This window comes from Coenobita brevimanus, chromosome 90 (assembly GCF_032717465.1).
Source record: "Coenobita brevimanus isolate Jiangsu-jjx chromosome 90, ASM3271746v2, whole genome shotgun sequence".
Taxonomy (NCBI): domain Eukaryota; kingdom Metazoa; phylum Arthropoda; class Malacostraca; order Decapoda; family Coenobitidae; genus Coenobita; species Coenobita brevimanus.
Genome location: NC_137043.1, coordinates 39987179 through 40014180, shown reverse-complemented (window position 1 = coordinate 40014180; position 27002 = coordinate 39987179). Strand labels below are relative to the sequence as shown.

The window sequence follows — 27002 nt, the reverse complement described above, 5'->3', positions numbered from 1 at the left end:
TTATATGGAAAGACGCTTCCCACCGCACTGTGACATCTGTGATGCGGTGTTATCTATCAGTCATATCATCCTGCGCTGTCGGCGATTTATTCGTGAACGTGCTTCACTTATTAATTACTGCGGCGCAGCAGACGTCCCCTTCACCCTTTCCACCATCCTGGGTGATGGGGACATTGTTATGACTAATAAATTGATGGCTTTCTTGAGAGAGACCGGACTGATCAGAATGATGTGACTTTTTTACTCACTGGTTACGGTTTTTATCAACGGTAAATATGTATATATTGTAATATTAATTAGGGTTGACAGTTGACATAATTTAAATAGTTCCTCCTCCCACTGATCTATTTCTAATATAGATGTCCCCTACATTAAGCCAAGTTCCTCGCCTGACAGTCACCAGCTGATGAGTGCAAGTGTGCAATACAGGAAGGTATTGGGCACTTGCCGTCGATGGTGGTCTGCTGGGCGAGGTTCTTCACTTTTTGTACAAATTATGTAAATACATTTTTCTATCTTGCTTAAGTTATTCTAATTAGGGACGACAGCTGACGTATATGGAAATGTTCCTGACTCGTCTGGTTCCCTTTCATATATTGATGTCCCCTATATTACGTTGTGCCTCGACTGACAGTCACCAGGTGATGAGTGCAGGAATGTCACGTAGAAAGGCATTACATATCTGCAGTCGACGGTGTTCTGTTAGTCGAGGTATTTTTACCATTAGTGTAGGTCTAGCTATTTGTCTCTGTAGGATTTAGTATAGGTTTGCGATTTGTCTGTTAGGTGATTAGTTTTAGGGTCTTTAGATTAGTTTGTCTTTATAATATAAGGTATAAAAAATATAAAACCATGAAAAAATTTAAAAAAATAAAAAAACAAAAAAATAAATAAAATTAAAATTATTATATATATATGTACGTTTGCATGAAAGTGTGTCTGTATGTATGCATGGAAGTGTGTATATATATATATATATATATATATATATATATATATATATATATATATATATATATATATATATATATATATATATATGTTTAAGTGTATATACATATATATATCCGGCCTTAATAACCAGGGGCTTCGCCCCCAATGGTTGATTGGCCAGAAAAAAAAAATTGTCCAAAAATATATCGCTAAGGAAGTAATTGGTTGACTGGCGGGAGGTGCCTGTGTGTTACCATGGCAACCTCTCACACCACCAGTTACATACACACATTTTCCCACCAGCAAGTTCCATTAGAGAGTATTGTGTGTGTGTGTGTGTGTGTGTGTGTGTGTGTGTGTGTGTGTGTGTGTGTGTGTACAGTCATGCGTGTGCCTGCACATCTCACCGCAATGCTCCGCCAACACCCACAACACTTTTCTCCTTAATTTCTTACCACAGAGAACTCTTACATTCCTGGATCTTTTCAAAAACTTGGTTCGACGTCGTTCTTATATATTATGAAGGAAAAAAAGGTAACTGTTGATATAAATGTTCGCAAAAAAAAAAACATTATATATAAACTGCGAGAGATATATTCTTTCACATTCACTTGGCCCAGATTTTCGTTCTTTTGCAGCTGATTTCACGTAGTTCAGTGGCAGAAAGTACAATGCTATGGCTCTACAACCTTGCCTCAGCACTTCTTCGTGACTAGCATCATCTTCCAGTGTTCATCTATTGCTACAACTCTGCATTCAGGACGGAAATAGGGGAGTTTTAGGCCAAGTTAGAGTAAAAAGAGTATAGTGGACAATATTCATAGTCTTGCCTTGGTTAGAGTGTGGCTTGGTTAGAGTGTGTTACACACACACACACACACACACACACACACACACACACACACACTCCCTTCCCCACCAACAAGTCCTAACTTAGAATACTTGTGTGTGTGTGTGTGTGTGTGTGTGTGTGTGTGTGTGTGTGTGTGTGTGTGTGTGTGAGTATGAAGTGTGTGCGTGTGTGTATGAAGTGTGCGTGTATGTATGAAGTGTTTGCGCGTGTGTATGTAGTGTGTGTATGTGTATGAAGTGTGTGCGTGTGTATGAAGTGTGTGCGTGTGTGTATGTAGTGTGTGCGTGAGTATGAATGTATCTACGTATGTAGGTGAATACACTTTATCTTAAAGCTCTACGTTTTCATACAATACGGCACTTTAGAGAAAGAGAGAGAGAGAGAGAGAGGAAGGTCGTTGAGTGTGTGTGTGTGTGTGTGTGTGTGTGTGTGTGTGTGTGTGTGTGTGTGTGTGTGTGTGTGTGTGTGTGTGTGTGTGTGTGTGTGTGTGTGTGTGTGTGTGTGTGTGTGTGTGTACGTTTTAATAGTCATCCATCCAGAGAGAGAGAGAGAGAGAGAGAGGAGGGGGAGGGGTGGAATGGCTGAGGACGAGAGTCTGGGAGACGGGCTGGGGACGCGCCAGACGAGAGAATATGATACGTCAGGCGCGTCCCCAGCCCGTCTCTTCTGGCCTCTCGTCCCCAAACACACCCGAGATACACTCCATACACACCCCAAGCACACACTCCAAACACAACCCAAATACTCTCCATATATACCCCTAATTAATACACCCCCCACCCCATCCCCCGAAAAAAAGCCCCATACCTTCTTGGCCATCCCCCCGAGTCCGACACATGCCTCAGAGTAAAATTTAGTAAGTGAAACTTGGGTCGCTTTATCCGTAGACTTTTTACGTGAACCGTACATTGTTTGTCTGTAGGCTTTTACCACAAACTCTGTAGACACACCTTCACGTGGTGGCACTGATGAGAAAAAGAGAGAGAGAGAGAGAGAGAGAGAGAGAGAGAGAGAGAGAGAGAGGGAGGGAGAGAGAGAGGGAGGGAGAGAGAGAGAGAGAGAGGTTCTGTTTGGGGTGCGTTTCGGGCTGTTGTGTGGGTTCTGTTTGGAGTATCTTTCAGGTACTTTTGGGGAATTGTGTGGGCTCTGTTTGGGGTGTGTCTGCGGTGCTTTTGGGGAGTTGTGTGGGCTCTGTTTGGGTGTTTTTTGGGGGGTTGTGTGGGTTCTGTCTGGGTGTGTTTGAGGGGGTTGTGTGGGTTCTGTTTGGAGGGTGATTGGGGTGCGTTTAGAGGGCGTTTGGGGGGTTGTGTGGGCTCTGTCTGGGGTGTGTTTGGGGGTGTTGTGTGGGTTCTGTTTGGGATGTGATTGAAGGGGTTACGTGGACTCTGTTCGGGGTGTGTTTGGGGGGGTTGTGTGGGTTCTATTTGGATGTGTTTGGGGGGGTTGTGTGTTTTTATGGGTGTGTTCAGGGTGTGTTTGGGGGGTTGTGTGGGTTGTGTTTGGGGTGTGTTTGTGGGGGTCGTGTGGGTTCTATTTTTGGTGTGTTTGGAGGGGTTGTGTGGGTTCTGTTTTTGGTGTGTTTGGGGGTGTTTTGTGGATTTTGTTTGGGGTGTTTTTAGGGAATTTGTGTGGGTTCTGTTTGGGGTGTGTTTGGGGTGTGTTTGGGGAGTTGCATGGATTCTGTTTGGGGTGTGTCTGGGATGTGTTTGGGGGGAATGTGTGAGTTTTGTTTGGCGCGTGTTTATGGTGTGTCTGTGGGGGTTTGTGGGTTCTGTTTGGGGTGTATTTGGGTTGTGTTTGAGGAGAATTTGTGGGTTCTGTCTGGGGAACATTTGGGGGAGTTTTGTGGGTTCTGTTTAGGGTGTTATTGGGGGTTGTGTGGGTTTTGTTTTGGGTGTTTTTTGGGGGGTTGTGTGGGTTCTGTTTTCGGTGTGTTTGGAGGGGTTGTGTGGGTTCTGTTTTCGGTGTGTTTGGGGGTTATGAGGGTTTTGTTTGGGGTGTGTTTGGGGGGTTGTGCTGGTTCTGCTGGGAGGGTTGTGTGGATTCTGTTTGGGGTGAGTTTGCAATGTGTTTGGATTGTGCTTGGGGTGTGTTTTTCTGGGTTGTGTGGGTTCTGTCTGGGGTGTGTTTGGGGGTTTGTGTGGGTTCTGTTTCGGTTGTGTTTGGGGGGATTTTGTGGGTTCTTTTTGGGGTGTGTTTGGTGGGTTTTATGGGCTCTGTTTGGGGTGTGTTTGGGGTGGTTGTGTGAGTTCTGTTTGAGGTGTGATTTTGGTGTGTCTGCCCGGGATGTATGGGTTCTATTTGGGGTGGTATTTGGGGGTTATTTGGGTTCTGTTTTGGGTGTGTTGGGGTGTGTTTTGGGGGGTTTGGGGTTCTGTTTGAGATGTGTTTGTGGTTTGTTTGGCGTGTACTTGGAGTGTATACTATACATTCCAGATACACTCCATACATACACCTACTACACGCAAAAAACAGTCCCATACACCCCCACTCCAGAGTCCGATATACCCCTCATAGTAAAATTTAGTAAGTGAAACGTAGACTTTTTATCTGAACCGTGTCCTGTATGTCTGTAGACTTACCAAAAACACTATAGACACACCTTCAAGTGGTGGCACTGATAAGAGAGTGTGTGTTTGAGAGAGAGAGAGAGAGAGAGAGAGAGAGAGAGAGAGAGAGGTGGTTCTGTTTGGTGTGTTTTTGGGGGATTGTGTGGTTTCTGTTTAGGGTGTGTTTGGGGATTGTGTGGGTTCTGTTTGGGGTGTGTTTGGTGGGGTTGTGTGGGTTCTGTTTGGAGTGTGTTTTGGGTGTTTTGGGGGTTCCATCTACCTATCAATCTGTCGTCCATCTATCCATCTATCTATCTATTGTTCTATCTATCTATCTATCTATCTTATCTAACAGGAGAAATATTACTTAGCTTTTAACGCAGGTAAGTGATGGCTGACTGGCTTACTGACTGACTTACTGACTGGCTGGCTGACTGGCTGGCTGACTGGCTTTCCCCTGCCTTTCCTCATGGCTTGCTGTGGATTTCCTGCAGTTCCGTACGTGTATCTGTCAAAAAAATCATCATCATCATCATCATCAATATCATCATCGTCATTATAATTATTATTATCATTATTATTATTATTATTTTAATGATGGTAGTGAAGCATGTATAAGGGTAAATGGGCATCTAAGCGAAGAATCATTGGAGCCCAAACAATCATCAGAGCGAGAATGAAGAATCCACCTGGGCCTGCCAACAGCTCTAAACTCTCCCCATCCCCCCTGCCCCAGGACGTGGATGGTGAGCTGCAGTGTCGGTTCAGAGGCACATCCCAGATCATATACCATAGGACCGTACCTAAAAATGAAAACCGCCTTATTTTCTATATATATACACCATTAAAATTCTCAAATATCACCAAAAAACAACCCAAATCCAATAGGTTCCTTTGCCATGTTAATTTCTAAAGCCTACCCATCTTGCTATACACTAAGATGGCCTACATTTTTGGCGATGTAAAACTGCTTCCATTCTCCTGCTCAGGAGCACCTGTGGCCGTTCACGTATCAACGCCATTTTAATTTCACACACACACAAAAATCCTACCACAATTAATTAACATGAAAAGGATATAATAATCTACAGGTCTTTCCCATTCCCTTAATGGATGGAGGCAATACTAGGTTATTTAAATTGACACTCAGCCTGTCTAGTTAAATGGCCGCCATCGGAGCCTTTAAATCAAATGTAAACTTACTTCACCTTCCAAAATATTACACCACACATCTATTTGATTTTCGTTGATATTAATCTCCAACGCGTACTCATGTACTGACGATATTCAAATCCAAAAAATAAATATGAATGCTAGAAATAACATGAGATTTAAATAGCACCCTCTGCTAACTCGGTTTTAAAGGGACGTCTTGGATGCCCGGGGCGCACACCGCCCTATATCGTCCTCATAGCTAATAATTATACTCTGTATCAACCAACTCCAATTCTCCATAAAGGCACCAGACACTAATAAATATACAGACATGATAATTACCGTAAAAATAAGCGAAGAAACACCATAAATAAATAATAATAAATGCAGTCATCGCTCACCTTCATCATCTCCAGCAGCTCCGTCTCATCTCCCACAATGCTCCTGTGACGTCACCCTCCACCCGTAAAATTATATACTTTTCAATGGCAAATTTTATGCACAGAAGCTCTTGCATATACTATCAGCTGTTCAAATAATAATTATTGTGCAAACTTTGTAATGAAGGAAGTAGGAAGAGGTCTACAAAGCCTCCCAGGCCACGTAGATTCAGGTTCACCCGATGACGTGGCAATGTCTTCAGAAACGGAGGAATCAATCTGGGCTGGGATCAGGAAGGCCTTACTACACAGTGTACACAGAAAAAAATAAATTGAAATTTCAAATGGGGAGCCAATAGGGGGCCAGTGGGGGGCTAAGGATCTGGGGCCGTACTTATAAAACCGGCATCATAGTTAGTTGAAAGTCAGAAATGTGAGACTTACGGAATTTAAAGGTGAATGTAGGGAAGAGTAAAGTTATGGTCTTCGAGAGAAGTGAAGTCAGTGAATGTACAGTGAGGCTGGATGATGAGGAAATGGAAAATGTGAGTACATTTAAGTACTTGAGTAGTGTGATGAGTAAGGATGGAAGTTTGGAGGGTGAAGTGCTTGAAAGGGTATAACAAGTAAGAAAGGTTGCTGGTTCCTTGAAAGCAATGATAAGAAACAGGGAAGTGAGCATGGAAGTGAAAAAGTTACTACATGACAATATTGTAATACCAACTAACATACGTCATTTCATTCCGGCGTCATCCCCCACAGCCATTCACTGGAAATGTGGGTACTATATAAAATCTTTCACTCGTGCCTCATGGATAAATCTTCATGAATTAGTGCTAAACATCTAACATTACATTAATCGGTGTATCACTTAAACGCATTACCATCTTGTTAATGAGAGAGAGAGAGAGAGAGAGAGAGAGAGAGAGAGAGAGACAGACAGACAGACAGACAGACAGACAGACAGACGGGCAGACAGAGAGGGGGGGGAGGAATGGAGGGAATATGAAGGAAGGAAGGACGTCGGAGAGATGGAGGGAATGCGGGTGATAGATTGGGAAAGGAGGGAATTTGGAAAATGGAGTCAAGGAGGAGGAGGCAGGAAAGAGGCAAGTCGGTGGTAAGGGAAGAGGAAGAGGCAGAAAAATTATGGGAAGATGGAGAGGCTAAATAGAAGGGAGGAGTGGAGAGAGAGGGAATAGTAGGAGGGGTGGTTGGTTGAGGAACGATGGAGGAAAGTTGGAGAGGTGAAGGTAGGAGGAGGGAATGAAGAAGGAAGAGGAGGAGGGATGGTTAGAGGTGGAGAGAAGATGGAAGGAGGTTGGAGAGATGAAAGAGAAAGAAGATAGGGAGAGAGGAGGGGGCCACTTGAGTATGCAAACCACAACTCTCTCGGTGTTCCCATTTTTTTTTTCTCAACATTTGTGTTGGAAATCGTGTGTTTGTGATATCCAGCCACTCAGACCTTCCCCTCAATGTGACTTTAAGGCTGAGAAATATGGCCAGAGGAGAAAGGTAAGCTGAGAGGGATAAAAATCATGGCTGATATGTGAGGAAGCTGTTGTGGAGGTGCAGCGCCCGTTTAACTACTCCAGTATCGGGATTGGTTCTGAAGAGGGACACCTTCACGTGGCGACCCCGATATAACTGAACGGTGGAGCTTCCCAGTTATACAGACGTTTTTCAATCCCCTCCCCATCCCCCTAAAAGGAAGATGGTGGACTGCTGAAGAAGGGTAACTTTGGCCTGCAGTCCACTAGGTTCACATTTAGATGAGTCTGACGATGCAACATGTGACTGTTCTGAGTGACAAGTCAAATGGTTTCTTGTAAACCAGAACACCGTTTACTAGTGGGTGGTAATCATAACCATATGTACGACGGTTTGTCCAGGGTCTCTCAAAGTGTTTGCTGAATCCAATATCCAGTCTAGTTGGGCAGGGTCAAGTGGGGGTTTACTGTGCTTTGAGAGTGTACAGCACTTTTGGTCACATCAAAATTGCAAATGTGATGTTTTCTTCAACAATTTATTTATACAGTCATTAACATACAACACTATCCTATATTTTAATAACACTATCCTATATTTATAGTGTCCACCTCAAACATTTGACCTAACAATAACAGCTCTAAGAACATTTAACAAAACTTAATATAACATAACTTATTTATAATACTTCACAGTAACAGATGGCAATTAATTCTATAGACAATACAATGCCTGCATGGTTTACATAAACTCCCAAGTCTTTGTGAGCTTAGGAGGCACACTATAGTCTGTTTGTTTCACCTGGCAAATATCTGTAATGCTTTTTCAGCTCAGATGATGGCCAGGTCTATCTATCTATCTACTGCCAGACGCCTTAATCCCGAAAGGGGTGGCCACAAACAAATCGCCTCAATATCGCCCTGTCCCCCGTCACTTCACAGCAAGTGCAGTCAGATTAAGAGGATAAATTTGATTTGTAACTAAAGGAATGCATTCCAACATCATTACCACGGACCATCAAATTAACATCACCACGACTTTCGTTCGTTCGTTCGTTTCTGAAGGCTCCAACGTGCTTGCATGCGTCAACCTTGGTCACCCAGTGGAGGCTCTTCATGCTGCTCCTTAGCCTCCATGCCACCATCTCTAGCAACCAGGCTTGGGTCCGAGTACATGGACTCGTACTCGTACTCGTACTTAAGTACACAATATAATGTACTTGTACTCGGGTTTAAAATTTCCATAGTACTTGTACTTGTACTTGGACTCAAAGTACTCGACAATTTTACGAGTACTTGTACTTTCGAGTACAACCATGATATATGAAAGTGGTGAGGATAACAATGGTGTGTCCTTGGAGAGGCCAAATGGCCTGGGTTGGTGAGTCACTGAGGTCATGTGGTGTACAGCCACGCCCACTAACTCCTGATAAGCTGCTTTTAATATGTTAGCACCTTGGCAAGGAGTGAAAAACAGCTGCCTGGACAGAATATATATATATATATATATATATATATATATATATATATATATATATATATATATATATATATATATATATATATATATACACACACACACACACACAATAAACTGCTGAAAGCAACTGAGGTTAAATCAGTAAAATGTACTCGTACTTGGATTCAAGTACAGCACAAATGTACTCGTCCTTGGACTCGAGTTCAGCTATAAAACGGAGTACTTGTACTTGTACTTGGATTCGTGATACCGTAATGTAATTGTACTTGAACTCGAGTACAGAAAAATGTACTCGAACCCAAGCCTGCTAGCAACCTCCCTATTCAGTTCCGTATCCTTGAGGTCACGCTCAATTCCCTCATCCCAGGTCTTTTTTCAGTCTACCTCTTGCAACCCTACCCCCTACGTTAACACTTCTCACTTTGTGCACCCAATTATCATCCCTCATCCTCTCCACATGCCCAAACCACCTCCATCTACCTCTTCTAATAACACCAATATACTCCGGTCCCATCCTACCTTTCAACTCTTTCATCGTAAACCTAGCCCCCCCTAGGCCTCGCACTAAGGGACGTACTGCACATCCACCTACTCATTGTCATTTCTGTACGTTTGAGCCAGCGAATATCCTCTTCCTTTACAGACCAGGCCTCACCACCATATAGCATTACACTCCTATCACATACTGCATACTAAGATCCCTTAGTACCATGTGCTAGGATTGCAATGCTTCGTACAGGTATTCAAGTTGTGAGACATGCCCAGTTCTGCCAGATGAAAGCAAACTGATATAGCACCTTTTAATTAACAATCTTTACATATTATACCTCAGTACTCTCTTGTGTATTACAGTGCTTATGTCATTCTAACATAAACACAGCTTTCTGTGATATGAATAGCAATGAACTCAATGCAGAAATAATGCAAGTAAGGAAAGCGTGCTTAAGAGTCTCCTTTACTAACAAGAATATAGTGCAAAGTGGTCATCAGTCTGCTATCACTCAGCCAGTAGAGTCAACAGACCATAATAAGGGTAGAATGCTGGTTGAAATGACTTGGCTACGGAGCATTTGTTTTAATCTACGAGTATGGTAGCTGACACAGTGAGATAAAACAAGGGCTTTCTGTAGTGGTGATGATGATGGCTGCAAATAACACATCAGTCAACAACTTATTGGAGGAATGACTGACCTAACTTGGATCTCAGGACAGAGATCCATAAAATACAGTATATTAGCTAAGGTGATTGTAGAGTGCAGTCAGATTGAAATGCTGATTCGACTATGTAACCACGGAGACCCATTCCTACCTCAGAAGTAAGGCTCAACGACAACTTAATATTCAGGATATGGGGAGTGGTCCAGTTCCATTTGGTGAAAAAAAAAAATAATATGAGATCTTAACCTTCTGGAGACAAAATACCTACTCTTGTCTAACTTTGGTTAATGTGTGTGTGGTACTCGTATGTCAGGGAGAGCATCAAGAGAATGAGAGGCGTGAAAGGACTACCTTGCTGGAGAATCTGTGTTTGGAGGAATTTCGTTATTTGGGAGGCATGTTTGGTGCTGAAGGTGGAGTTGAAGTTAGTTATGGCTAGGGTAAGGAGTGGTTGGAAGAAGTTCAGGGAGCTGTTGCCTCTCCTGACACTAAGAGGACTCTCCCTCCCTGCTAAGGGGCTCTTGTATGCAGCATGTGGTAGTGTAATGCTGTACCGCAGTGAGACCTTGGCAGTCAAGGACCAGGATATACGTAGGATCAGATGTACAGAAATGATGATGATTAGATGGAAGTGTAGTGCATACTTGAATGAGAGGTCTGGGGGTTTAAATTGTGACTAAAGAGTTGAGAGGAAGGAAGGGACTTGACTGTATCATGAGGAAGGGTAGATTGAAATGGTTTGGGCATGTTAAGGGGATGGAGGATGGCAACTGGGTGCAGGGGGTGAAAGTTGTAACCTTGACAAAAACAAGGTCAGATAGCGCTCAGAACTCACGGGGAACACACATAGCTCGCGGTAAGAGAGACAGGAGGTAATAAAAAACATGGTGGATGCAGGGCCAGGCTGTGACTGGCAGCTGGGTCTAGGTTGTCTTAATTGGCTAGCAGCCATGGTTACATCATGGGTGCCTGGATATTATAAATCTCCTCAGAAATGAGCCACTTTGGTAACTAGGAACTGCATTTTTCGAGTGTTTTCCGCTGAATAAAAAAAAATAGGGGCTGGTTGGATGAAGTACAGAAAATTACAAATATTCTGCTAACAGACATGCGAATTAGGTGACTTGACTGTAATAAAGGACAACTAATGTGCCTGATGATGGCCTGAGGTGGACTGAAAATTCCCAGTTCAATATGTTTTTGGAGTATTTTCCATCTTTTTTACTACTTCTCTGGAATTTCTACTTGTAATGGGATCCTGATCAACAGGCTATTACTTGAGAGGGCCAACTTTATGTGATGTCACCAATATAACTGAGCTGCTAAACTGCCTTATGATACAAATGTCCCTCAACTACTTTCCTATCCCCCAGAAAGAAAGATGGTGAGCCACAGAAGCACAGCTTCAACCTGCAGTGTGCTGGGTTCACATTTATAGTGAACCTTTGTCCATAACAAAACAACCTATTGTGAAGGTGACAGAGGAACTGGATTATGATGAATTAAAAATAACAAACCTTCCCTTTTCCTAATCAGTTATGAAAGATAATAGTGTGTTGAACGATGGAACAACTTAATTTTTTATCCACTAAAAAAATAAATACATAAATAAATAAATAAAAAAACTTATCCCCACTCAGAAATAACAGACAAGCCAGAAACCAGGTGGTGCCACAGCACTCACCTCATGACTTTAAGTAACTGCTGAGGTGGACATTTTAAGAAGCAGGTGGGTAATTAAAGGTGGAGTGAACACAGGGTACAGAAAAAAGCATATACAGTACCAACAAAGCTATAGGTTCTTTGGAGGTTGTTTGCCACAGAGTATGCTGCAACTAATATAACTGTTCTATGAGTCAAAGACAATGATGGCAATGCAGGAAGAGATGGAAGAATAACACCATCACTGTTAAGAGTATAGTGAGAAGTATACTTATGCACTACCATCACTGTTAAGTGTATAGTGAGAAGTATAATAATGCACTACCATCACTGTTAAGAGTACAGTGAGAAGTATAATAATGCACTGCTGCTGAAACACTAAACACTGAAGTTAGTATTGGGGTAAAAAAAATTAATGAATATCAACATCTTGCACCAGGATGTCCTCACTCAAACTTAAGAATGAACAAATGGTAATAATATCCTGTGCTAAAATATGTTTTATAACTACAGTAAACTCTCGATTATCTGGTATAATTCAGCCAACCCCCATGCCACATACTGCAGACTGCCGGATATTGCACAGAACTCCCAATCACTTCTCCATTCAGTGTCGTGCCACATAACATGTTACTATCTGTCTCATCCCTCTATCCTAAAAACTTTCCTACAATATTACCCTTGAGTAAAAGATTAAAATTAAGCATAAAATATAATACAGTACTGATACAGTATATACAGCAATACAGCACATAATATAATCATAATCACACTGTATTCACCTGGTGTTGGCATTGATGGAAGTTAGATATGCACGGATACGTCCTCACTATACAGTAGTCCGAGCACTACAGCACAGAGCACTGAGGGGCCACAAGGTTAGTTGCAACACTACAGCAATGAGTGAGGCATGGGAGGCCATAAACTAAGTCACAGAGCTAGAGTTAAGCCACTGCATGGGTCACAAGATATATCCTCACTGTACAGCATCCACGGGAGAGACTAAGAGGGCAACAGTAGACTCGGCATGCCAGGTGGGCCGCTACCGCAATGCACTGTGATTGGCTAGCTTGCGGGGTCTGCCTGCACACCAACTGGGTCCAGTATCTGAGCCATTTCTGAGTCAGATATTGCATTAGGCTGGACACTGTGACGACAGATAAGTGAAAGTTTACTGTATTGCAGAGTGTATTTACTCTCACAGAGACTCCTAACATCCTTTAGCTCAGTTGCTGATTAAGCGTAATCAGGCTGGAGGGTAAATTTTGACTGGTAACCAAGGAGACTCATTCCTACCTCATAACAAAGGCTCATTGGATTTCATACAACCGTTGCTTAGTGTTCAAGACACAAAAGTGGCCTAGTTCCCTCAGGTGAAAACAAACTAACTATACAAAATGAGTACTTTAGGGTGTTCCTGACAAGTGCACAAGCAAACAAGCTCCAATATACATGTGTCTTCAGCCAAGACAGATGGGAACTATACTATGGGTCATTCTCTCATTAGCGTAGATGGCTTTCTTAGGATCCCTTCCCTAGTAATTTATTTAGCATATAAAACCTTGTCATTCTCCTGTATCTTATTTATGGCTTTACAGCCGACACAATTTGCATAAACAACACACATGAGAGTACTGATGTGGCATATGCAGAAATATACAGTACTGTACTACTAAGGAATGGGTGCTAGGGAGCTTTTATAGTTAAGAATAATATGGCTTGTATTCGGGTCAGTTAAGGAGGCTATTTGGTACCCCTTCCTTGCAGGTTTATTGTTGCATAGGACACATTTCTTATTACTGTCTATGGTATTTAAAGAAAATATGTCAATATTAAAAGGCAATACACAGCAGGAGAGAATATTTGGGTGTAAGAAGCAAGACAAATTGCTGAGGAAGAGGAGCTACAAGGCCTCCCAACCATACGACAATATTAGCCCAAGTACATATGATACTTCTGCTCACCTACCCTAAGAAGTCACTACACTAACACCAGATCCAAGACTTCTTGTGTAAAATTGTTCCACTGCTGACTTGCTATAGTTCTGTCAACTTGGCTTGGCCCAAATTATCTTCCCCTTTTGCAGCTTATTTCACACATTCCAATGACAGAAAAAGATAATGCTGTGGCTCTGCATCCATTCCATAGCACTTCTTAATACCTAACAACATATTTTAATGCTACTTGCTGCAAATGAACTTTCAATATGCAGAAATGGCAATTTTACAGGCTAAGTTAAAGTAAAAGGAGAAGAGTGGTTTATAGCTAAACTATATTCATTTAATGTTTTCCAAGACCCATTATAATGATAGACATATTTTTTTTGGGTGCCAAATAACTCTACTTATAAGCCAAAAGTATGCAAGTTGTACCATCTCACAACTGTTTCACTTGTGTTTGTTCTGACCTGATACAGTATTGTGTTCTAACCTCACAGGTACCAACTCATTTTAGCAGGTGATGGCCAACTGTAGTTAGACTGTCACACTGATCTGACTATTAAGCAAGGAGACATATTGTTATCATATATGCCTATTAACCAAGGCAACTCACTGTTACCTCAGAACTAAGACTCATCAAATTTCATACAATTATGACTTAGCATTCAAACTACTTGAATGGCCCACTTCATTCAAGTGAAAAGAAGCTCACTAAAGTATCATTTAGGAATGCACATATCCAAAACCTTAAGTGAGGAGTGACTGTCCTGTTATGTTTGTACAGCAGCTACACAAGGCAGATCACATGAGTTATGTACCATGTGATGTGGATACTGCCAATCCCAACTTTGTCCCCTTCTGAATGTAGGGGCCTGAGACTAGGTTACCACAGTCCAAAACATTTAAGGGTGAGAGACAGACCTACACCCATGGTAGTATTTACACGATAGAAATACCTCTGACCACTTCTGGGACTCAAAACATAGCACAAAAAATGCATCACATTCCAACCTGAGAGCTCTACCACTACACCACCATGCTTGTTGAGCCAACTTATAATAATGCTGTGTGATATGATGTGCAAAGATATTATATATATATATATATATATATATATATATATATATATATACAGTAAGACCACTATAACGGACTAATTGGGGCCCAAACCATTCCGAAAAATGCAAAATTCCGATAAAAGCGACATTCGGACTTCCCCCTGCTAATCCGGACTTTTTCCGATATATCAGACATTAGTCTGGATCGCAAGAACGGTTTTTAAACTGTTTTGATTACCACTGCGGTACTGTACTGTGTTATAACTTCACTACATTAATCAAATGGTATAATATGGATAATAATCCTGTACTATACATTGCTAAACATGTCTGTACTATACATTGCTAAACATGTCTGTTATTTACCTTATTGTGGTGAACACAGCTGAAGTGGTCAGGCAGTTCGGACTGATTCTGGCTTTATCAGACTTTTTCCGTTATATAGGAATTTAGTACGGTAGCTCCTTGAGTCCGATAAAAGCGAATTCCTGTCTACTGAAGTCCATTATACTGAGGTTTTACTGCATATCCCATTGGATCCATGCTGCTTGATCTCTGGCAGCCTCCCTTTTCAGTCCCTTATCCCTGAGGTCACACTCTATGACCTCATCTTAGGTCTTACTTTGTCTACCTCTCACAACTGTACTGTTAACTCATCGTATAGTAACAGCCACTTCTATTTTACCCTCTAAGGCATAAGGGTTACTTAGTCCAGTGCATCAGAGGGTAGATGACCAGTCTACTTCCCTTGACAGCATTACATGATCCAAACATCTTAAGTCGCCTCTTGGAAATCAAGTGTTTAGCAGGCAGTCATTCTAAGCCTGGAGTGAGTCACTGGATCTAACCACCAGACCATGTAAATGTATTTTAATTCCATGCCATTTCTTCCAGAGTCAAGATTGTCAAGATAAACACAAGAAGAGACCATTAACTGTACTGAAAAGTCAAGAATTATATCAATTTTCAAATGTAAGACAACAAATATATGGCAACACACAGCACAAACACTAATCCCTTACATCCATCTGATGTCCTGGTCAATCTGATTGTACCGCACCGAGATCTGTGTCCATTTTTAGCTGACTCAATAGTGAAAGAATGAAAGCAAAAAAAAAATGAAAGTGTGGTTCATTAATTTTGGCAGAAATTATATTGGCTCCTCTTTTAACCCGTGGATTGTGCAATTACCTTTTTTTATCCCACCCCATGGTGTGCAAAAAATGAAGAAAAAAAAAAAAAGGTTTTGTTTTCAGTTTTGTTTATTATAAACTTGAAGATAACATCCAGGGTATCATCTGGTGAAAAAAAATAATCTCTCTCTCTCTCTCTCTCTGTCTTTGCATAGGGCCATGCATACGTTTATGTAGGGGAGTAGTGAAAAAATTATTAAAAAAAAAAAAAAAAAATTCATTTATTATACTGTAAACTATACGATAAACATCCAGGGCATCACCTGGTGAAAAGAAAAAAATCTCTTTCTCTCTCCATCTTTGTGTAGCGCCATGTGTAAGTTTGCATAGGGGTGGAGCAGTTAACAGTGATGCATGGCCTCCACAGCCTAAGCCGTGGCTCACAACGCAATGCTACCCGCCTGAGTTGTGGTTCGCAATCCACGGGTTAATCATTAAATCAGTATTTTTTTTTTTTTTTGTCCTTGCTCCTTGGACCCTACCTCACCTCATCCATAGATGGAAAAAAGGTGTGTGAATGATGATGGATGATGATGATGATGGATGATGATGACGACGACGACGGTGACAGTGACCAGTTACTTAAAAGGCAGAGTCCAATAATATTATATTTACAAATAATTTCCATAACATTTCATCACAGCTACCAGCACATTTTGCTACACATCTTCTTTAACAGTTCAGTATTCTGTATGGGAGGCTGCAATATTCTATCTGGCAAAGGGAAACTATTTATAGTTATTTCCTTCAGCTACCATGTTACTCAACTCAGGAACAGTCTCTCATACTGAAAGAGTTAAGGATACATCTAATTCCTCCTGTTTGAAGTCTATCCTAAGCTGAATAAAATCATCAGGAAATGGCATAAAATTTAAACAGCTGAAGGTTTCAAAACTCAAAGGGTTAATTGGAACTTTCTTCCCCATTTAATACTAAGATTTTAACTGACTAATGAACCACATTTGTGTCCTACAGAATAAATAGTCTTCCATAAACAATACTTATATAGTGTACTGTACAGACTCTTGAATCAAGAAAGATGATTTTCCCTAAATTCAACTTTCCAAAATATTTTTCATTCGACAGGCGTGTGTTGATAAATATGTCCTCCAAAAATCAAAGCATATTTGAAGGCAAAAGTTTTCTTTGTGGACCCATATAAGAACAGATAAATAAATAATACCAGGTATTTCACTGTATTTACTTTTAAGGGTAATGTAAGCTATTTAATACATGTTTTTCTCAAGAATTATCATTATGATTCATCATCATCATCATCCTGCCTCTTTTCCTCCACCTGCAGGTGTGATAAAGTAGGGTACATGTACAGACAGCCAAGAAAAAGAAAAATATGATAGCTGAACTAATCAACAGCATGTCGATGAAATGGGCATCACATGCATTTATTCACTATTTAAAACTCTGGAATCCTGACTCTTAACTGATGGGTACACCTGTCCAGACGTACTGTGGTTTCATATCTACCAATCCGACAGTATCAATTCTGGAGGTGGAATTATCATTCTTTATTCAAAAACTTTCCACTTTTTGTACTGCTGCTCTCAAGTGAATGCCCTAGCCACTCCTCTATCCTTCTCTCCTTCCATCCTCTTTTGTTTTTCTTTCCTTCATCCTTTCCTCGTCCTTCTGCCTGTGGGTGGCTCTACACTGGGTGACAAGCCAAATGGTTTCCTATACACCAGGGAACCACTTACTATGCTGGGTGGTAACCATATGACCAAATTTTGGTGCCTGGTGGTTTAGTGTGTAATTACGGCGCTCCAATCAGACTGAGCTGGTGAAGGTTAATATCCAAGGGGTGGTTGGGGTTTATTGCTCAAGTAATGCCACTCAGGGATGAGTGAGGCTGATCACTCTCATCTTAAATGTCAGGACCAACTTGCCTAGCCCCAGGCTCCTATGCTCCTCATGGGGCAATGTAGGATTGGATGATGATGATGATGATGATGATGATGATGATGATGATGATGATGGTGATGATGATGATGATGATGATGATGATGTAAGGCCTCTGAACCCTAGCATTTCAGATTTGATAGTCAGGATTATAAACTGTACTTGTCCTTAATTTTAACAGAATATGATATCACCTGTTAATGATTCACACAACAATTTACATCGTGGATCATTTGCAATTAAACTCTCAGAATACATCATATATGAGGTCTGTTCAGAAAGTATCCGACCTTAGGATCTAAAAGAATAATTAGCTAACCTGTTGAGCTAGGACACTAATTCCCCTCAAAGTAGGCCCCTTCTGACTTGACACACATACCCCAGCATTCACTCTACTGCCTGAAACATTTTTCAAGGTCAGTTTTCAGTATCTCCTGCAGGTGCTTCATCGCAATCGTCATGATCCCTTTTCTCGGATGAACATTGCTCAACACATATCGGAGTGTGCAAATTGTGATCCAGACTTTCGTAAGACTTATCACTGGAGATGAGACTTGGGTGTACGAGTACAACCCACAAACCAAAGCACAGTCATGCAGCTGGAAGCATTCAGGGCTTCCTCAGCCAAAAAAAGGCATGACAGGTCTGCTGCAAGGTGAAATGCACTCGCAAAAAAGAACGACACACCTGCAGCAAGGTGAAATGTACTATCATGTTGACAGTTTTTTTTGAAGACCATGATGTTGTGCATCATGAATACACACCAGGTCAGACTGTCAACAAACATTACTACCTCGACATTATCGGTCATCTTTGTGATGCAGTTCAGCGAAAGAGACCAGACCTTTGGAAAGTGGCATGTTGGAAGCTGCACCATGACAATGCCCCTGCCCATTCTTCTCAACTGATTCAGGAATACAATAAAACCTCAATATAACGGACTTCAATAGACCAGAATTCGCTTTTATTGGACTCGAGGAGCTACCAGACTAAATTCCTATATAACAGAAAAAGTCCGATAAAGCTAGATGCAGTTCGGACTGCCTGACCACTTCAGCTATGTTCACCACAAGAAGGTACATAACAGCCATGTACATGTACAGTATTGTATTATTATATATATTTTATCATTTGATTAACATAGTGAAGTTATAACACAGTATAGTACCGCAGTGGTAGTCAAAACAGTTTAAAAACCGTTCTTGCGATCCGGACTAGTCTCTGATATATCGGAAAAAGTCCGCATTAGCAGAAGGAAATCCAGATGTCGCTTTTATCGGAATTTTGCATTTCTCGGAATGGTTTGGGCCCCAATTAGTCCGTTATAGTGAGGTCTTACAGTATTTGGTTGAGCACAACATCTCGCAGGTCTAGCAGGCTCCGGACCCACCAGACATGGCTCTGTGCGACTGTTGGTTATTCCCCACGCTCAAAACCCCACTGAAGGGTTCCTGGTTCGAGGCGAGAAAAGAGATCATGATGAATGCAACGAAGCACCTACAAGAGATACCGAAAACCGGCTTTAAAAAATGCTTCAGGCAGTGGAAAGAACGCTGGGGTAAGTGGGGCCTACTTTGAGGGTGATTAGTGTCCTGGCTCAACCAGTTTGCCATTTACTTTCTTAAAGTCTAAGGTCAGATACTTTCTGAACAAACCTCATAGCAAAACATGTTAAGTACAGTAAAAGGAAAGACACAAAAATAATTATTCTTTGGGCAGAAACAATAAAAAAGGAAGTAGTGCAAAAGTTGTTCAAGGACTCAAAACATAATCGGAAAAATGCAGCCACTGATCTTGGAACGGATCACACAAGGGATTAGGAAGGTCATTTGTGAGAAGCTTGTCCAAAAATCTTTACTTTTTACTCATTCCATACTCTAAAACTACTGCCATAATAATTTCTCATACTTTTCCTACAGCCTACCTCTAACATTTTTCTCCTTCCATCTGAAACCAATCGATGTATATACTGTGTGTGCGTGTGTGTGTGTGTGTGTGTGTGTGTGTGTATGTATATATATATATATATATATAATTTGGTTTTACACCAGGTATCCCCGAAGGGCTAAGGCGTTGCCCCTGAGTAGAGGACTTTTGGACTGCAGCGTGTAGCATTTTATGACTGGATGGCCTTCCTGATGTCTACCAATGACCCTTGCGTGGATTCGATCCTCCGACCCTTCGGTCAGAGCGGAGCGCTCTAACCCACTAAGCCACGGCTGCTACATATATATATATATATATACTGTATATATATATATATATATATATATATATATATATGTACATATATATATGAGGATGAGATGAAGGGATCGGGTGGAGAGGTATATGAGAGATGGGGGTGTGAGTTGGAAGCAGGGCAGTGAAATGGCGGGGGACAGGGCGACGTGGAGGCGATTTATCTGTGGCCACCCTGTACGGGATTGAGGCGTCTGGCAATAGATAGACAGATAGATATATAATATGTCCAAGTGTTGTCAGATGGGAGGATAAATTTAACTTGTAACCAAGGATACTCATATATACCTCATGACTAAGACTCACAGAATTTCACACAAACATGACTTAGAATCTAAGTCAAGGGCATGACTCAGTCCCATCAGGTGAAAACAAACTTACTATAACAACAGGAATAATACATAAAAAAAAAGATGACCCTTGCCTGGGTTAACTCTCAGGGTTGTTTTCTAGGGGGCATAGGGGGGTCCTTAGCACTTTTTCCTTAGTGACGTATTGTGCATATTACATCTTTACATTCTCTTGTATGCTATTCCTATCACTTTCATCCCTCCACTCCAACAGCATATTTTCTTAACACTGTCAACTGAGGCATCCCCTCCTGAAGTGATGCAAGTGACATCTCGGTCGAAATTTAGTTTTCACTTGCATCTAGTAGTACGATAATTGCTCTATGTGAAGTAAGTTTCCCAAAGTGATTCAGGGAAGTGGTGTGGTCATAAGGTCCATAATCCTAAACAAAACCACAAATTTTTGGAGGAAATGCTGCACGACTTTATTTTCTGATCTGTAGTAAGGCAAGAGCCCGGGAGAGGTGCCCAACCAATCAGCACACTAACATTATGGTACCCGCCAGCCAAGGGGTGCGCAGCAGGGCTGTCTGTCATAGCTCCAGCCTTGTATCAGCTGGTTTACTTTTTTTTTTCTTTCTTTCTTTTTTGTGTGTGGTTTTCTGACTTGTACAGTTCATTGTGTTAAGTTAGTGTTAAGAAAAAAAGTAATATTATTATGAAAGGAAAGTCATTATTTTTCTTAGTAACAATCAAGTTGTGGAACGTGTCTACATAATAGAAAAATATTATTTTGAGAAGTCCTTACGAGTGTTACATTACCTAGTTTTTTTTTTTTTTTTTTACAGGAAAATATTATTCAGCGTTGACCCCTTGTGCCAAAGGGGGTCTACGGCTAAGATTAGGTTAAGTACCCAGGAGAAAGCCTTAGTGTCTTCATCAGCCACTTATTCAGAGAGTTTAAAACAACAGGATTATTAATAGGTAAAGGATGCCATTTTTTATCCATGCACCTTTGACAAATCGTATGTTGAATGAGATCGTATGGAGGTACCTAAAATATAAGGTACAAAAGCGCCATGTGCTTCAAGGGGTCATGTATTATCAGCAGATTAATCATAACCCGAAAAAATACCGTATGAGAGTTGGAAATGAGGTTAGCGCCACTGATTTGCTCCTTGCTTCACTTCTGCTCTAGAGGTGAAGTAAGGCAAGGGCAAGCGGGAGTGAGCCAGCCCGCCAACTTTCAAACGCTGTTTTCTCGACTTTTTGTTTGTGTCACTTGCATCACTACAGCAGGGAGCGCCTCAATTCAAAAAGATTTTATTCAACTTGGGAGCAACTTTTTAAACTGGAGAAGTCAGATATAACCTTCATTAGCCCTTTCACTACCCAAGGTATGCCTTACGCTGAATAAAACTGTTTGTAAACGGCAAAATAAAATGGGAGGGGGGGGGGGGAATCATCATCGGACAGGAGAAGTTAATACTGACACACTCTGGGGGGGGAGGAGTACAAGTGGATATGACCGTGCAATGTACATAACAATTTCTAAGTAAAGGCATTACAAAATCTCTGAAGCCACTTGACGTTTAACCCTCTGGACTGAAAGTATAACATGACATTCTTCATTCTTCTCCTCATCATCACCAACCTGACAAAATGATCACACTCCATATTACTTAATTTTTCCTTATTTCTACTGGTACCAAAAAGGAACACTCCTATTTTTCATTTTTTCCTACTTTCCGTTCCTGCTGTAACAGCCATCTACCCAGGAAGAACATAATCCTGATGTTCTTTATTTCGCATTTTTCTACCGTTACCAAAAAGAACATACATTCCTAGTTTTCACTATTTTTCCTTGTTTTTCTACTCATACCCTTATTTACCTATGAAGCCCTTGCACTTATTGCAAGTAGCTAATGCTCATCCACTATCTGAAGGTCAAATTATAAGCGCCTGGAGGTTTTGTAACATCACTTCCTAAAATATTAATTTTTGTTTATGTACCTTAATATTTTCTTATGTGTTACACTACTAATGTAAACTATTCTGATACTAAAGAGACATCAGTAACATACAAGAGGATATTATGATGCCATATGGAAAAAAAAATTGCCATGGAATAAATGCTACAAAGCCTCTTACGCCACCAAGAATACAGCAATCTGTCCTGTCTGTGACCTGTGTGGCTCAATCATAACAGTGCTAATGCTGTGTTCTGCCACCCAACTCTGTCCATTAGGATGCAGAGCCAGGCTTGTAATACCTCAGACCATTGACCTGTGGAAATAAAAATGGGGGTGGATTAGCTACCACTCAGGGTTGGTGTTCAATGCACCATTACATTTAAAGATCATGGACCACATTAGCATGAAAACAACTCTAGATATGTCACAATCTTGGGCCATTTCACTACACAAACCTTATCCCAAAGGTCCTATCATAGGACCTCATTCCAGGTCTTTCTCATGATTAAATCACTAGCATAAAAATATATTGTTCACAATAACTTAACCAAAAACTGCCATCTCTGCATCTTGAATGCTTAGTTGTAAACAGAACATTAACACTAGATTATGATGCTAATCATGAAGTGCAATGGAAAGAATTTTGAGCTGAAATATTGTCCTATTTGGGTACTAAGCTATATGAATTTTGTTGCAAAAAGACAAAAATTCTGGCCAAGTTACAGTGAGTGACCTGTAAATCAAAAAGGACAATTGGTATGAATATTACTCAGACATGTTACAGCTCTAAATCCCTTCCACAGCAATTATTAAAGACTAGTGGCACCTTCTCATGTCACTCTCCTGTTACAACTCAGAATTCAAGATGAAGAGATGGCTACATCAAGCCAAGTTAAAGTGAAAAGGGAATAAATCTCAAAAGAGAATTGATTTAATATACAACTCACAGTCATGTCGTGTTCAGTGATGTAGGCAGGTATCTCAAGCTGGTCTGGATCAATTATGTCATACAGATACTCCACACCTGGGATTGAGTGAACCTAAGGCAAAAATAAACACAAACACATGTAATAATAATAATAATAATAATAATAATAATAATAATAATAATAATGACAATAATAATAACAATAATCAACATCATCATCATCATCATCATCATCATTGTCATCATCATAATCATCATACAGACCTCTTTTCCCATCCTAGTGCACTGTGAGGAGTAGCAACATCCAGACAACCAAAGTCTGCCCAGTCCAATGGGTCATGCTTTCATTCACTCATCATTCGAGCCAATGGAATCCTGATACTATCTAATACGCCAAAAACTTTCACCACGTTCTGTAGCTTCACGTAAATGTAAGCAATAGAGTCAATCCGAATGCTGTCACATTAAAACGGGGTGCCAAATCCCTGATCATGCATTCTTCTCACAACATTCATCCAGCCAGCTCAATCTCTTGTCAGTCCCTTAACCTCACCAACTTCCATACCTCTCTTCCTCACACACTCATCCACCATATCCCTCCACTTTCTCCTTGGCCTACCTCGCCTCCTCCCTCCTTAATTTTCACTCAGATATCTTTTTCACCAATACTGATATCCATTCTCCCCACATGACCATACCATCTCAGTCCACTCTTCAGTTCTGGTGTCTACAGACCTCCTCACTCTGTATCTTTCACAGATCACATTATTTTGTATCCTATCCACTCTCTCTACTCCACATACATTCTTCAGCAGTCCCATCTCCACTGCACTCTCTCTTGCCTTTTCATTTTCATGCCACATCATTGTCTCACATCCATATTTTTTTTTTTTAAATTAACAGAACAGAGGAAGGAAAAACAAATGAATAAAAAAAATAATCCATACACCAGATTACTGGTGTCCCCTGTTCATAAAATATATGTAACAGTTAGACTTGAACAGCTGTGGGTTGAAATTTGGAGGGAAACAACTCTGGGAAAGCGAGTTCCAGAGAGATGCAGTTCGGGGAATGAAAGAATTCTGATAGGCAGAAGTTCTGCAATGTGGCTGAGCGACATTCCAGTCATGAGCGCTACCAGATGCCCGTGTAGCACAAGGGAAGGCATGGAGAGGTGGCACCATGGACGCAACTTCGTCTGAGCATTTGCCAAAAAATATCTGTAAAATAATGCAAGGGAGGCAACATTCCTTCTTACTTGCAAGGGAGGTAGTTTTGTTTGTAATGGCAAGGTTGTTAATAATTCTAACAGCTTTGTTCTGAATTTTGTCTAGTTGTTTTCATGCAACCTCTCCACATCCATTCCACGAGGGTGAGCAATATTCAAGCTGAGAGTGCACATGACTCTTATAAATAATGGCTAACTGCTCATCAGCAAAGAAGTTACGGACTTTGTACAATAATCCAAGTTTCTTTGAGGCAGTTTTAGCAAGTGATCTGACATGAGAGGTCCAGCTGAGGGCATTGTTAAGTGAGACGCCAAGAATTTCAATACTTTTGGAGATAGGAATATCAGTAGCACTGAAGGTAATGTACGAATCTGGCAATATCTGTCTATTAGTAAATTGTATATATTTAGTTTTACTAGCATTAAAAGAGACAAGGTTGTTTTGTCCCCATTCACTGATCGTAGATAGGTATTGATTTATGGAGATGGCTGTACTGAGTTGAGGGGTAGAGATATTAGACTTTGTAAATGGGTGTCTGAGTGTGAATGAATTATGTAGTGTTGAGTGGATGGGATTGTGGGTGACAGATACGAGATCATTAATATGAACCAGGAATAGGGTTGGCGCCAGAACTGATCCCTGCGGTACGCCAGCGTTAATTGAGTGGAAATTGGAATATACATCATCTACTTTTACTCTTATTTTCCTGTCACTAAGATATGAAGAAATTAAAGGAACAAAAGACATTAGTCCATAGCAAGGGAGTTTGGACAGCAGGGAATGGTGACATACTCTGCCGAAAGCTTTAGAAATATCAAGAGCTACTGCATGAGTTTCTCGATGTAAATCAATTGATTGACGGATGGTATGAGTTAGGAGATTGAGTATGTCAATGGTGGATCTTTCGTGGCAAAAACCACATTGTCTATCACTAAATAAGTTGTTGGATTCAAGATGTTTAACAATGTACTTATTAATTAAAGTTTCAAATACCTTACCAAGAGAAGATGTGACAGCTATTGGTCTGTAATCAGAGGGGTCAGACAAACTTCTTTTCTTCGGAACTGGGTGGATATTGGCTTCTTTCCATGAATTTGGGAATAAAGAAGTACGTATGCATAGTCTGAATAATGCAGCTAGAACAGAGGCAAGTTCAGGGGAACACTTTTTCAAAACAATTGGCAGAATTCCATCTGGGCCTGGGGCTTTGTTGGTAGGTAAATTGTCTAGGATGGATTTTACGTATCTTGTCTGTACTTTAAGTGGGACAATTTCGCGAGAGTCAAGTTCTAGTACCGGGACATTCTGGCTGGTATCGTTTATGGTAGAGTTTCTGGCAAGTGTACTGGCAAAAATATCCGCTTTCCCACGCGGGTCATTTGTAATGTTGCCATCTGAAGATTTTAGTGGGGGAATGGAAGATGACTTGTTAAAGTTATTACTGAAAGAATAATATATATGTTAAAGTTGGCACTAACACTCCTTCACGTAAGCCTCATGCAGCTGCAACACTCAAGTCTCTGTTTCTTATCAAGGCCTTCATGGAACCAGCTACTTTCCTGTGTCACTCTACTTTCCACTTCTTTTGTACATTTTCCTCTTTTTTCTATCACTGTACCCACACATTTGAACTCGTTTCATTCGTTTCCATTTTTAAAGGCTCCAGCATGCTTGCATGCATCGGCTTTGGTCACCTAATGGCGGCTTTCCACGCTGCACGATCCATTGCAGCCTCCCTGCATACTTAATGACCTCGTCCCATGTTTTTCTCGGTCTACCCCTAATAACCCCACCCCCAATATTAACACTTCTCACCTTCCTCACCCAATTATCATCCCCCATCCTCTCCACATGCCCAAACCATCTCAATCTACCTCTCCTCATCACAACACCATTACACTCCAGTCCTATCCTACCTCTCAACTCTTCCATCGTAAACCCAGCCTCCCCAGACCTTGCACGCAGGGATGCACTACACATCCGCCTAATCACTGTCATTTCTGTACGTCTGAGCCAGCGAATATCCTCCTCCTTTACTGCCCAGGTCTCACTACCATACAGCATTACACTCCTAACACATGCTGCATACAAAGACCCCTTAGAACGTAGGAAGAGTCCTCTCAATGCCAGGAGAAGCAACAGCTCCCTGAACTTCTTCCAAACACTTCTCACCCTAGCCTACCTCCAGCACACAACATGTCTCCCAAATAACAAAACTCTTCCACATACTCAAGAGATTCACCAGCAAGTTCAATCCTTTCATGCCTGACAATCTCCACCTGCTCTCCCTGACACACCGTACACATAAAATCAGCATTATCTCGCAGTCTACCTCTGATACAACTACATCTCTTGTGCACCCATTTAGCACAAACACCGCACAAGATAGAATTACTTCCCACGCCCTTGTGGCAAACTGCACATGGCCACTCTCCCTTGTCTTTGACAGTACCGCCACCAACCCTAGTTGTCATCACTTTTGTTTTATCTGCATTTACCCTTAAGCCCTTGTGCTCTGTAACATCTCTCCACTTCCTAAACCTTTCCTCCGTCTCTCTTTCATTCTCTGCAATCAA

The 27002-nt window shown here is 41.1% G+C and overlaps 1 protein-coding gene across 1 annotated transcript in view; it reads right to left on the bottom strand.

The window, feature by feature from the left end:
- Positions 1-21758: 21758 nt before the first annotated feature.
- Positions 21759-27002, bottom strand: part of Gdap2 (ganglioside induced differentiation associated protein 2) — an 88330-nt gene continuing 83086 nt past the window's right edge. Inside the window, exons 11-12 of the mRNA XM_080281733.1 lie at positions 23217-23309; positions 21759-22582 (exon numbers count right to left, since the gene is read on the bottom strand). Coding sequence (XP_080137859.1) covers positions 22541-22582; positions 23217-23309 — 135 coding nt within the window. The 3' untranslated portion in view covers positions 21759-22540. The remainder of the gene's footprint in view (positions 22583-23216; positions 23310-27002) is intronic.